Source organism: Oncorhynchus gorbuscha, unplaced genomic scaffold, assembly GCF_021184085.1.
Source record: "Oncorhynchus gorbuscha isolate QuinsamMale2020 ecotype Even-year unplaced genomic scaffold, OgorEven_v1.0 Un_scaffold_1736, whole genome shotgun sequence".
NCBI classification, from domain to species: Eukaryota; Metazoa; Chordata; class Actinopteri; order Salmoniformes; family Salmonidae; genus Oncorhynchus; species Oncorhynchus gorbuscha.
Window position 1 is genome coordinate 25,001 of NW_025746428.1, and position 15,490 is coordinate 40,490.

The following is a 15,490-nucleotide window of genomic DNA, read 5'->3' on the forward strand; positions in this document are numbered from 1 at the left end:
ACAATGCCACCACCTGAGAACCTCTAGCCGGTAGGGTGAATCCCAAACGGCATCCTATTCCCAGCAACCCTAGCTGTGTTTTCTCCTTGACCTTCATTCTAAGAAAGAAACCTCCCCTGGCTATACCTCTACACATTCATTTAATTCTACAATCCTGCCTTTTTTCTTCTCTCTTCTCTCCCTGTACCAGAGGGGGGTTGATGCAGTGTATCCCACTGACAATGCCCTTTTGAACAATAATAGACAGCCCTGCGGGTGTGTCACTAAATTACCCCTACATGAGGGGAATAATAGTACGCTCCATTAACCATGCCCCTGTGAACTGCTGCTGAACCCTATGGCTTAAACCATCTCTGTAAAAAGGAGGGGGGATTCCATGTATGTGTTTTTATTGTACCTTCCTCTGTATAACTGAGGTTATATAGATGTTCTGGGAACCACAGCCACTTAGGATTCCTTGTATCGTCTGATCTCCCCTCTCTATTTTTCATTCACTCTCGCTCTCTGAATGTCCGGCCAGTTTTTCAGGCCGTCTTTAGGTGCGTTTTGGTGCTTTCATCTCCTATATGCTTATCGACATTTTGAACAGAACCCCAAAAAGCTTTCGCCCCACCAACCTATCCTACCTCTACCAAACGCTCACCTGCCCCCGGAGTATCTAAACCATCTAAGAGCCACCACAACTTTTGAACCCTGACCCTTGACCTCGACCTATCCCACAATGCATTTCCAGTTCCCAGTGGTCCTCCGCGCGACGTGGCGTCGGAGGCGGTGAACTCGTCAGCAGTCAGGGTGGTGTGGCGGGCACCGGCCGTGGAGCGGCAACATGGTCAGGTCAGAGGTTACCAGGTCCACTACATGAAGATGAACTATGGAGAACCCGCTGGACCCAACCTCATCAAGGATATACTCCTAGACGACTCACAGGTAACACTGGAAGACAACTCAGACAGGTTGAATAGAATATTGATATAGAATGGAATGTTGATATAGAATGGAACGTTGGAATAGAATGGAATGTTGAAATAGAATGGAATGTTGGATTAGAATGGAATGTTGAAATAGAATGGAATGTTGGAATAGAATGGATTGTTGGAATAGAATGGAATGTTGGATTTGAATGGAATGTTGAAATAGAATGGAATGTTGGATTAGAATGGAATGTTGGAATATAATGGAATGTTGGATTAGAATGGAATGTTGGATTCGAATGGAATGTTGAGATAGAATGGAATGTTGGATTAGAATGGAATGTTGAAATAGAATGGAATGTTGGATTAGAATGGAATGTTGGAATAGAATGGAATGTTGGATTAGAATGGAATGTTGGAATAGAATGGAATGTTGGATTAGAATGGAATGTTGAGATAGAATGGAATGTTGGATTAGAATGGAATGTTGAAATAGAATGGAATGTTGAAATAGAATGGAATGTTGGAATAGAATGGAATGTTGGAATAGAATGGAATGTTGGAATAGAATGGAATGTTGGATTAGAATGGAATGTTGGAATAGAATAGAATGTTGGAATATAATGGAATGTTGGATTAGAATGGAATGTTGGATTAGAATGGAATGTTGGAATAGAATAGAATGTTGAAATAGAATGGAATGTTGAAATAGAATGGAATGTTGATTAGAATGAAATGTTGTATTAGAATGGAATGTTGGATTAGAATGGAATGTTGAGATAGAATGGAATGTTGGATTAGAATGGAATGTTGAGATAGAATGGAATGTTGGATTAGAATGGAATGTTGAAATAGAATGAAATGTTGAAATAGAATGGAACTATAGATGTATCTGAAAACCCTACTGGAGAGAGACTGATTGCTCAGAATTAAACATATTTTTTAAGAATAATATACATTATATACTTTACAATATATTATAAAATATGAGACTAATGTAAAAAATCTTATTTTTTTCTCCCTCCTCTTTGCTCCCTGCTTCGTTCTGTCGTTTAGTGGGAATACAATGAATCAGCAGAATATGTAAGTATATCTGTGATCTGGTACCTAAAAAAAGGATTCATGTATGTTGTTGTCTTGACCTATGTTTAGGTCCCATGGGCTAGTAGACAAAAGGATGGAATGGGACACAGCCTAGAATGGGACCATGGAATGGAGTAGAATGGAACTATGGAATGGAGTAGAATGGAACTATGGAATGGAGTAGAATGGAACTATGGAATGGAGTAGAATGGAACTATGGAATGGAGTAGAATGGAACTATGGAATGGAGTAGAATGGGACACAGCCTAGAATGGAACTATGGAATGGGATACAGTATAGAATGGAACTATGGAATGGGATACAGCCTAGAATGGAACTATTGAATGGGATACAGTATAGAATGGGATACAGCCTCAAATGGAACTATGGAATGGAGTAGAATGGAACTATGGAATGGGATACAGCCTAGAATGGAACTGTGGAATGGGATACAGTCTCGAATGGAACTATGGAATGGGATACAGCCTCGAATGGAACTATGGAATGGAGTAGAATGGAACTATGGAATGGAATAGAATGGAACTATGGAATGGAATAGAATGGAACTATGGAATGGAATAGAATGGAACTATGGAATGGAATAGAATGGAACTATGGAATGGGATACAGCCTCGAATGGAACTATGGAATGGGGTAGAATGGAACTATGGAATGGAATAGAATGGAACTATGGAATGGGACACAGCCTAGAATGGAACTATGGAATGGGGTAGAATGGAACTATGGAATGGAATAGAACTATGGAATGGGACACAGCCTAGAATGGACCTATGGAATGGGGTAGAATGGAACTATGGAATGGAATAGAATAGAACTATGGAATGGGATACAGCCTAGAATGGAACTATAGAATGGGGTAGAATGGAACTATGGAATGGGATACAGCCTAGAATGGAACTATGGAATGGGGTAGAATGGAACTATGGAATGGAGTAGAATGGAACTATGTAATGGAATAGAATGGAACTATGGAATGGGATACAGCCTAGAATGGAACTATGGAATGGGGTAGAATGGAACTATGGAATGGAGTAGAATGGAACTATGTAATGGAATAGAATGGAACTATGGAATGTGACACAGCCTAGAATGGAACTATGGAATGGGGTAGAATGGAACTATGGAATGGGATACAGCCTAGAATGGAACTATGGAATGGGGTAGAATGGAACTATGGAATGGAGTAGAATGGAACTATGTAATGGAATAGAATGGAACTATGGAATGTGACACAGCCTAGAATGGAACTATGGAATGGGGTAGAATGGAACTATGGAATGGGATACAGCCTAGAATGGAACTATGGAATGGGGTAGAATGGAACTATGGAATGGAATAGAATGGAACTATGGAATGGAATAGAATAGAACTATGGAATGGGACACAGCCTAGAATGGAACTATGGAATGGGACACAGCCTAGAATGGAACTATGGAATGGGATACAGCCTCGAATGGAACTATGGAATGGAATAGAATAGAACTATGGAATGGGACACAGCCTAGAATGGAACTATGGAATGGAATAGAATAGAACTATGGAATGGGATACAGCCTCAAATGGAACTATGGAATGGAATAGAATAGAACTATGGAATGGGACACAGCCTAGAATGGAACTATGGAATGGAATAGAATAGAACTATGGAATGGGATACAGCCTCGAATGGAACTATGGAATGGAATAGAATAGAACTGTGGAATGGGACACAGCCTAGAATGGAACTATGGAATGGAATAGAATAGAACTATGGAATGGGATACAGCCTAGAATGGAACTATGGAATGGAATAGAATAGAACTATGGAATGGGACACAGCCTAGAATGGAACTATGGAATGGAATAGAATAGAACTATGGAATGGGACACAGCCTAGAATGGAACTATGGAATGGGACACAGCCTAGAATGGAACTATGGAATGGAATAGAATAGAACTATGGAATGGAACACAGCCTAGAATGGAACTATGGAATGGAATAGAATAGAACTATGGAATGGGACACAGACTAGAATGGAACTATGGAATGGGACACAGCCTAGAATGGAACTATGGAATGGGATACAGCCTCGAATGGAACTATGTAATGGAGTAGAATGGAACTAAGTAATGGAGTAGAATGGAACTATGGAATGGAGTAGAATGGAACTATGGAATGGAGTAGAATGGAACTATGTAATGAAGTAGAATGGAACTATGGAATGGAGTATGATGAGTTCTATAATCTATAGGAGGTGGTTCTGTAATACTGATGAGTTCTATAATCTATATGAGGTGGTTCTGTAATACTGATGAGTTCTATGTTCTATGTGTTCTGTAGGAGTTGGTTCTAGGGGAACTCCAGGCTGATACTGCCTACTCTGTGTCTGTGGGGGCGTACACCTCCAAGGGAGACGGGGCACGGAGCAAACCCCAAACCCTCTGCACTACCCTCCCACGTACGTACTTATCATTTATCATCCCAACATAATATAACAGGCAGTACAGACACAGCTACCCAGCCTGCTACTAGACACTGAGACAGATGTACTAAGGCTTCGCAGCCTTCTTTAGAGCAGTGATTCCTCTAAATGGGGGTCGCGAGCGTGAGACTGAAATTGAAAAAGACGACCATACGTATTTTAATAGGTCACATACAGAGCCTTCGGAACGTACTCAGACCCCTTTACACATTTTGTTACAGTCTTATTCTAAAATGGAGTAAATTGTTCTATTTCCTCAACAATCTACACACAATACCCCATAATGACATCACAATACCCCATAATGACATCACAATACCCCATAATGACATCACATTACCCCATAATGACATCACATTACCCCATAATGACATCACAATACCCCATAATGATAAAGCAAAAAACAGGTTTTCGACATTTTTTAACATAAATTATATATTATATTTTTTATGGAAATATCACATTTACATAAGTATTCAGACCCTTTACTTAGTACTTTGTTGAAGCACCTTTTTGCAGCAATTACAGCCTCAAGTCTTCTTGGGTATGACGCTACAAGCTTGTTGATATAGACTGTTAACATGATATCACTAGTTGATATAGACTGTTAATATGATATCACTAGTTGATATAGACTGTTAACATGATATCACCAGTTGATATAGACTGTTAACATGATATAGACTGTTAACATGATATCACTAGTTGATATAGACTGTTAATATGATATCACTAGTTGATATAGACTGTTAACATGATATCACCAGTTGATATAGACTGTTAACATGATATAGACTGTTAACATGATATCCCTAGTTGATATAGACTGTTAACATGATATCACTAGTTGATATAGACTGTTAACATGATATCACTAGTTGATATAGACTGTTAATATGATATCACTAGTTGATATTGACTGTTAATATGATATCACTAGTTGATATAGACTGTTAACATGATATCACCAGTTGATATAGACTGTTAACATGATATCACTAGTTGATATAGACTGTTAATATGATATCACTAGTTGATATTGACTATTAATATGATATCACTAGTTGATATAGACTGTTAATATGATATACCTACTTGATATAGACTGTTAACATGATATAGACTGTTAACATGATATCACCAGTTGATATAGACTGTTAATATGATATCACTAGTTGATATTGACTATTAATATGATATCACTAGTTGATATAGACTGTTAATATGATATACCTACTTGATATAGACTGTTAACATGATATAGACTGTTAACATGATATCACCAGTTGATATAGACTGTTAACATGATATCCCTAGTTGATATAGACTGTTAATATGATATCACTAGTTGATATAGACTGTTAATATGATATCCCTAGTTGATATAGACTGTTAACATGATATAGACTGTTAATATGATATCACTAGTTGATATAGACTGTTAATATGATATCACTAGTTGATATAGACTGTTAATATGATATCACTAGTTGATATAGACTGTTAACATGATATAGACTGTTAACATGATATCACTAGTTGATATAGACTGTTAACATGATATCACTAGTTGATATAGACTGTTAATATGATATCACTAGTTGATATTGACTATTAATATGATATCACTAGTTGATATAGACTGTTAATATGATATCACTAGTTGATATAGACTGTTAATATGATATCACTAGTTGATATAGACTGTTAACATGATATAGACTGTTAACATGATATCACTATTTGATATTGACTGTTAACATGATATCACTAGTTGATATAGACTGTTAATATGATATACCTAGTTGATATAGACTGTTAACATGATATAGACTGTTAACATGATATCACCAGTTGATATAGACTGTTAATATGATATACCTAGTTGATATAGACTGTTAACATGATATAGACTGTTAACATGATATCACCAGTTGATATAGACTGTTAATATGATATCCCTAGTTGATATAGACTGTTAACATGATATCACCAGTTGATATAGACTGTTAATATGATATCACTAGTTGATATAGACTGTTAATATGATATCACTAGTTGATATAGACTGTTAATATGATATCACTAGTTGATATTGACTATTAATATGATATCACTAGTTGATATAGACTGTTAATATGATATACCTAGTTGATATAGACTGTTAACATGATATAGACTGTTAACATGATATCACCAGTTGATATAGACTGTTAATATGATATCACTAGTTGATATTGACTATTAATATGATATCACTAGTTGATATAGACTGTTAATATGATATCACTAGTTGATATAGACTGTTAATATGATATACCTAGTTGATATAGACTGTTAACATGATATAGACTGTTAACATGATATCACCAGTTGATATAGACTGTTAATATGATATCACTAGTTGATATTGACTATTAATATGATATCACTAGTTGATATAGACTGTTAATATGATATACCTACTTGATATAGACTGTTAACATGATATAGACTGTTAACATGATATCACCAGTTGATATAGACTGTTAACATGATATCCCTAGTTGATATAGACTGTTAATATGATATCACTAGTTGATATAGACTGTTAATATGATATCACTAGTTGATATAGACTGTTAACATGATATCACCAGTTGATATAGACTGTTAATATGATATCACTAGTTGATATAGACTGTTAACATGATATCACTAGTTGATATAGACTGTTAATATGATATCACTAGTTGATATTGACTATTAATATGATATCACTAGTTGATATAGACTGTTAATATGATATACCTAGTTGATATAGACTGTTAACATGATATAGACTGTTAACATGATATCACTAGTTGATATAGACTGTTAATATGATATCACTAGTTGATATAGACTGTTAACATGATATCACTAGTTGATATAGACTGTTAACATGATATAGACTGTTAACATGATATAGACTGTTAATATGATAGCACCAGTTGATATAGACTGTTAATATGATATCACCAGTTGATATAGACTGTTAATATGATATCACTAGTTGATATAGACTGTTAACATGATATCACTAGACTGTTAACATGATATAGACTGTTAACATGATATAGACTGTTAACATGATATTGACTGTTAACATGATATCACTAGTTGATATAGACTGTTAACATGATATCACTAGTTGATATAGACTGTTAACATGATATAGACTGTTAACATGATATAGACTGTTAATATGATATCACTAGTTGATATAGACTGTTAATATATCACTAGTTGATATAGACTGTTAATATGATATCACTAGTTGATATAGACTGTTAACATGATATCACTAGTTGATATAGACTGTTAACATGATATCACTAGTTGATATAGACTGTTAATATGATATCACTAGTTGATATAGACTGTTAACATGATATCACTAGTTGATATAGACTGTTAACATGATATCACTAGTTGATATAGACTGTTAATATGATATCACTAGTTGATATAGACTGTTAACATGATATCACTAGTTGATATAGACTGTTAACATGATATCACTAGTTGATATAGACTGTTAACATGATATAGACTGTTAACATGATATAGACTGTTAACATGATATCCCTAGTTGATATAGACTGTTAACATGATATAGACTGTTAACATGATATCCCTAGTTGATATAGACTGTTAACATGATATAGACTGTTAACATGATATAGACTGTTAACATGATATCCCTAGTTGATATAGACTATTAATATGATATCACTAGTTGATATAGACTGTTAATATGATATAGACTGTTAACATGATATCCCTAGTTGATATAGACTGTTAACATGATATAGACTGTTAACATGATATCCCTAGTTGATATAGACTGTTAACATGATATAGACTGTTATGACTAGTTAACATGATATAGACTAGTTGATATAGACTGTTAACATGATATCCTAGTTGATATAGACTGTTAACATGATATATGATACTAGTTGATATAGACTGTTTATGATATCACTAGTTGATATAGACTGTTAACATGATATCACTAGTTGATATAGACTGTTAACATGATATCACTAGTTGATATAGACTGTTAATATGATATCACTAGTTGATATAGACTGTTAACATGATATCACTAGTTGATATAGACTGTTAACATGATATCACTAGTTGATATAGACTGTTAACATGATATAGACTGTTAACATGATATCACTAGTTGATATAGACTGTTAACATGATATAGACTGTTAACATGATATCACTAGTTGATATAGACTGTTAACATGATATAGACTGTTAACATGATATCCCTAGTTGATATAGACTGTTAACATGATATCCCTAGTTGATATAGACTGTTAACATGATATAGACTGTTAACATGATATCCCTAGTTGATATAGACTGTTAACATGATATAGACTGTTAACATGATATCCCTAGTTGATATAGACTGTTAACATGATATAGACTGTTAACATGATATCCCTAGTTGATATAGACTGTTAACATGATATCCCTAGTTGATATAGACTATTAATATGATATCACTAGTTGATATAGACTGTTAATATGATATAGACTGTTAACATGATATCCCTAGTTGATATAGACTGTTAACATGATATAGACTGTTAACATGATATCCCTAGTTGATATAGACTATTAATATGATATCACTAGTTGATATAGACTGTTAATATGATATAGACTGTTAACATGATATCCCTAGTTGATATAGACTGTTAACATGATATCCCTAGTTGATATAGACTGTTAACATGATATAGACTGTTAACATGATATCCCTAGTTGATATAGACTGTTAACATGATATCACTAGTTGATATAGACTGTTAATATGATATCACTAGTTGATATAGACTGTTAACATGATATCACTAGTTGATATAGACTGTTAACATGATATCACTAGTTGATATAGACTGTTAATATGATATCACTAGTTGATATAGACTGTTAACATGATATCACTAGTTGATATAGACTGTTAACATGATATCACTAGTTGATATAGACTGTTAACATGATATCACTAGTTGATATAGACTGTTAACATGATATCACTAGTTGATATAGACTGTTAACATGATATCACTAGTTGATATAGACTGTTAACATGATATAGACTGTTAACATGATATCCCTAGTTGATATAGACTATTAATATGATATCCCTAGTTGATATAGACTGTTAACATGATATAGACTGTTAACATGATATAGACTGTTAACATGATATCACTAGTTGATATAGACTGTTAACATGATATCCCTAGTTGATATAGACTGTTAACATGATATCACTAGTTGATATAGACTGTTAACATGATATAGACTGTTAACATGATATCACTAGTTGATATAGACTGTTAACATGATATAGACTGTTAACATGATATAGACTGTTAACATGATATAGACTGTTAACATGATATCACTAGTTGATATAGACTGTTAACATGATATAGACTGTTAACATGATATCACTAGTTGATATAGACTGTTAATATGATATCACTAGTTGATATAGACTGTTAACATGATATAGACTGTTAACATGATATCACTAGTTGATATAGACTGTTAACATGATATAGACGGTTAACATGATATCACTAGTTGATATAGACTGTTAACATGATATAGACTGTTAACATGATATAGACTGTTAACATGATATCACTAGTTGATATAGACTGTTAACATGATATAGACTGTTAACATGATATCACTAGTTGATATAGACTGTTAATATGATATCACTAGTTGATATAGACTGTTAATATGATATCACTAGTTGATATTGACTGTTAATATGATATCACTAGTTGATATAGACTGTTAACATGATATCACTAGTTGATATAGACTGTTAATATGATATCACTAGTTGATATAGACTGTTAACATGATATCCCTAGTTGATATAGACTGTTGACATGATATAGACTGTTAACATGATATCACTAGTTGATATAGACTGTTAATATGATATCACTAGTTGATATAGACTGTTAACATGATATCACTAGTTGATATAGACTGTTAATATGATATCACTAGTTGATATAGACTGTTAATATGATATCACTAGTTGATATAGACTGTTAATATGATATCACTTGTTGATATAGACTGTTAACATGATATCACTAGTTGATATAGACTGTTAACATGATATCACTAGTTGATATAGACTGTTGACATGATATAGACTGTTAACATGATATCACTAGTTGATATAGACTGTTAATATGATATCACTAGTTGATATAGACTGTTAACATGATATCACTAGTTGATATAGACTGTTAACATGATATCACTAGTTGATATAGACTGTTAATATGATATCACTAGTTGATATAGACTGTTAATATGATATCACTAGTTGATATAGACTGTTAACATGATATCACTAGTTGATATAGACTGTTAATATGATATTGACTGTTAACATGATATAGACTGTTAATATGAATGACTTTCAGCTCGACATCCAGGTGCATCACCATTTCTGGCTGTAATGACAGGCTACATTTGTGCAGAGATTGTGAGCAGGTGTTCGTGAGCCGTTAATTCTCATTAATAGTAACATCCTCTTCTCTCCTCTTCCCCTCTCTCTCATCTCATCCCTCTCTTCATCCTGCTCCTACCTTCACCCCTCTCTCTCTCCCCTCCTCCCCCCAGTCCCAGAACCCCCCAGGCTCTCAGTAAGTCCCACCCCCGTGGGCACGGCCCAGCTCCAGTGGCTGCCTCCACCCAGCCCCGCTACCCCTCTCCTGGGGTACCGTCTAACCTTCGGACGCCTGGATGTTCTCCCGCTCACCGTGGTAGAATTCCCCACCAAGGAAAAGTCCTACACTGCTCAGGATATCCACAAGGGGGCGTCGTACGTGTTCCGACTCTGCGCCCGGAATAAGATGGGATACGGAGAGGAGGCAGCGATCGAGGTGACCACTCCGGAAGACGTTCCCGGAGGACACCCAGAAAACATCCTGTCTGAAGGCGCCTCGGCGTCTTCCCTACGGCTCGCTTGGAAGTCTGTCCCACTGATCGAACAGAACGGGGAGATTGTGAAGTACTCGGTGCAGTACCGGGATGTTAACGGTAGAGGTGGGAACGCTACCGGGGAGGTGGTGGTGACGGTACCGGAATCCAGCGTGGTGTTGGAAGGGCTGAGCGCTGACACGGTGTATGATGTCAGAGTGCGTGCGTTTACGGCAGTAGGGGCGGGGCCGTATAGTCCCGGTGTCCAGTTTAGGACTCAGCCGATGGATGTGGAAGGTAGGACACACACACACACATTCACACACACACACACTCACACTCACACACACACTCTCACACACACACACACACACACACATTCACACACACACACACTCACTCACTACCACCTTTGAGCAACTACCCAACAACCATCTTTCATTTCTGCCCCCCCCTCCATCCTAAACACACTCTTTCCTCCACACTCTACATTACCTCACGTCAAACTCAGTGGAAATACTCCCCCACACACCCTCCCGAACACACTGTACATTACCTCACATCAAACTCAGTGGAAATACTCCCCACACACCCTACGGAACACACTGTACATTACCTCACATCAAACTCAGTGGAAATACTCCCCCACACACCCTACGGAACACACTGTACATTACCTCACATCAAACTCAGTGGAAATACTCCCCCACACACCCTACGGAACACACTGTACATTACCTCACGTTAAACTCAGTGGAAATATTCCCCCACACACCCTACGGAACACACTGTACATTACCTCACGTTAAACTCAGTGGAAATATTCCCCCACACACCCTACGGAACACACTGTACATTACCTCACGTCAAACTCAGTGGAAATATTCCCCCACACACCCTCCCGAACACGGCACAGCGTCGTCGTAAGTCTGTTTTGTTCTTGTCAGTCTTGTCAGTCTGGTCTGTCGTCTTAATATGTGTTCTGTCTCCTTCAGCTGACAAGGTAAGGAATTCTAGTCACATCTCATTATCCAGTCAAGCTGACATCACTTCCAGACTGTATTTCTGTACAGAAACCAGAAACTAGAAACCAGAAACCAGAAACTAGAAACCAGAAACCAGAAACCAGAAACCAGAAACCAGAAACTAGAAACCAGAAACTAGAAACTAGAAACTAGAAACCAGAAACCAGAAACCAGAAACTAGAAACTAGAAACCAGAAACCAGAAACTAGAAACCAGAAACCAGAAACTAGAAACTAGAAACCAGAAACTAGAAACTAGAAACTAGAAACCAGAAACTAGAAACCAGAAACCAGAAACCAGAAACTAGAAACCAGAAACCAGAAACTAGAAACTAGAAACTAGAAACTAGAAACTAGAAACTAGAAACTAGAAACCAGAAACAGAAACCAGAAACTAGAAACCAGAAACTGGAAACCAGAAACCAGAAACTAGAAACCAGAAACAGAAACCAGAAACTAGAAACCAGAAACCAGAAACTAGAAACCAGAAACTAGAAACCAGAAACCAGAAACCAGAAACTAGAAACAGAAACTAGAAACTAGAAACCAGAAACCAGAAACCAGAAACTAGAAACCAGAAACAGAAACCTGGAAACTAGAAACCAGAAACCAGAAACTATAAACTGGAAAACACAGGTAAGATATTACCTGTTTCTCTCAGACCTGGGTTCAGATACTATTAGAAATCTTTAAAATATATACTTTCAGCGTTTGCTCTGGCCTGCCTGGAGTGCCTGGTGGGCCGAGGATGGCACTCCTTCAGACTACTGGTTCCATGGCTCCAGACAAGCTCAATCAAGCCCAGATAAATAAAAACATGTGAAAATAGTATTGGAACCCGGAACTGGATCCTATAAGGAGATTGAAAGCGTAGAAATAGAATCCATATTAAAAAGTCCATCAGTGACTTGAATGGGGATAGGCCCCAGTTCTATGGGTTGTATTTCTATGATCTAAGAACAGTCTGCGGGAGTCATTCTGTTGTTTTCTATGTTCCTCTCCACAGTGTTTGCTACTAACTTCAGAGTGAAGGCTGCCATGAAGAACTCAGTCCTGCTGACCTGGGAGATACGAGACAAAACACCCTCCCAGCCTTTTACGGTGAGTTACAGGGACTTTAGATGGTGTGTGTTGATTATCTCTGTCTCTCTATAGATCCTGTATGGTAAGGGTCAGAGTGTTGATTATCTCTGTCTCTCTATAGATCCTGTATGGTAAGGGTCAGAGTGTTGATTATCTCTGTCTCTCTATAGATCCTGTATGATAAGGGTCAGAGTGTTGATTATCTCTCTCTCTCTATAGATCCTGTATGGTAAGGGTCAGGGTGTTGATTATCTCTGTCTCTCTATAGATCCTGTATGGTAAGGGTCAGAGTGTTGATTATCTCTGTCTCTCTATAGATCCTGTATGGTAAGGGTCAGAGTGTTGATTATCTCTCTCTCTCTCTATAGATCCTGTATGGTAAGGGTCAGGGTGTTGATTATCTCTGTCTCTCTATAGATCCTGTATGATAAGGGTCAGAGTGTTGATTATCTCTGTCTCTCTATAGATCCTGTATGGTAAGGGTCAGAGTGTTGATTATCTCTGTCTCTCTATAGATCCTGTATGATAAGGGTCAGAGTGTTGATTATCTCTGTCTCTCTATAGATCCTGTATGGTAAGGGTCAGAGTGTTGATTATCTCTGTCTCTCTATAGATCCTGTATGATAAGGGTCAGAGTGTTGATTATCTCTGTCTCTCTATAGATCCTGTATGGTAAGGGTCAGAGTGTTGATTATCTCTCTCTCTATAGATCCTGTATGGTAAGGGTCAGGGTGTTGATTATCTCTGTCTCTCTATAGATCCTGTATGGTAAGGGTCAGGGTGTTGATTATCTCTGTCTCTCTATAGATCCTGTATGGTAAAGGTCAGAGTGTTGATTATCTCTGTCTCTCTAGAGATCCTATATGATAAGGGTCAGGGTGTTGATTATCTCTGTCTCTCTATAGATCCTGTATGGTAAGGGTCAGAGTGTTGATTATCTCTGTCTCTCTATAGATCCTGTATGGTAAGGGTCAGAGTGTTGATTATCTCTCTCTCTCTATAGATCCTGTATGGTAAGGGTCAGAGTGTTGAGGTGGATGGTAAACAGAACCAGAAGCTGATAACAGGTCTGCAGCCAAACACAGTACTCCTTCCTGACGAATGGCAAAGTGCCGGAGGTCTACAGCATAATCCGTGATACCGCCCGGACGTGCTGCGCTCCAAACCCACGCTGGTGGGGAAGACCATACAGACGGGATGGTGACAGTTCAACTACCTCCCGTACAGACCTAGATCCGTCAGGTGAGGGAGGGGGAGGGAGGGAGGGAGGGAGGGAGGGAGGGAGGGAGGGAGGGAGGGAGGGAGGGAGGGAGGGAGGGAGGGAGGGAGGGAGGGAGGGAGGAGGGAGGGAGGGAGGGAGGGAGAGAGGGAGGTGAATCTAGTTGATGATCTCTGTTCTGTGACCATCATTAAGGTGAATCTAGTTGATGATCTCTGTTCTGTAGTCGACCATCTTAAGGTGAATCTAGTTGATGATTCTGTAGGTTGACCATCATTAAGGTGAATCTAGTTGATGATCTCTGTAGTCGACCATCATTAAGGTGAATCTAGTTGATGATCTCTGTTCTGTTCGACCATCTGAATCTAGTTGATGATCTCTGTTCTGTAGTCGACCATCATTAAGGTGAATCTAGTTGATGATCTCAGTCGACCATCATTAAGGTGAATCTAGTTGATGATCTCTGTTCTGTAGTCGACCATCATTAAGGTGAATCTAGTTGATGATCTCTGTAGTTGACCATCATTAAGGTGAATCTAGTTAATGAAGTCGACCATCATTAAGGTGAATCTAGTTGATGATCTCTGTTCTGTAGTCGACCATCATTAAGGTGAATCTAGTTGATGATCTCTGTTCTGTAGTCGACCATCATTAAGGTGAATCTAGTTGATGA

At 37.2% G+C, this 15,490-nt stretch overlaps 1 protein-coding gene across 1 annotated transcript in view; it reads left to right on the plus strand.

Moving 5' to 3' along the window:
* Positions 1–15,490, plus strand: part of LOC124023953 (receptor-type tyrosine-protein phosphatase delta-like) — a gene marked incomplete at its 5' end in the record, with an annotated part of 88,432 nt that overhangs the window by 18,416 nt on the left and 54,526 nt on the right. The window contains 6 exons of the mRNA XM_046338118.1: positions 734–927; positions 1,968–1,994; positions 4,336–4,453; positions 11,192–11,788; positions 13,522–13,616; positions 14,602–14,702. Of these exons, the coding sequence (XP_046194074.1) occupies positions 734–927; positions 1,968–1,994; positions 4,336–4,453; positions 11,192–11,788; positions 13,522–13,616; positions 14,602–14,702 (1,132 nt within the window). The remainder of the gene's footprint in view (positions 1–733; positions 928–1,967; positions 1,995–4,335; positions 4,454–11,191; positions 11,789–13,521; positions 13,617–14,601; positions 14,703–15,490) is intronic.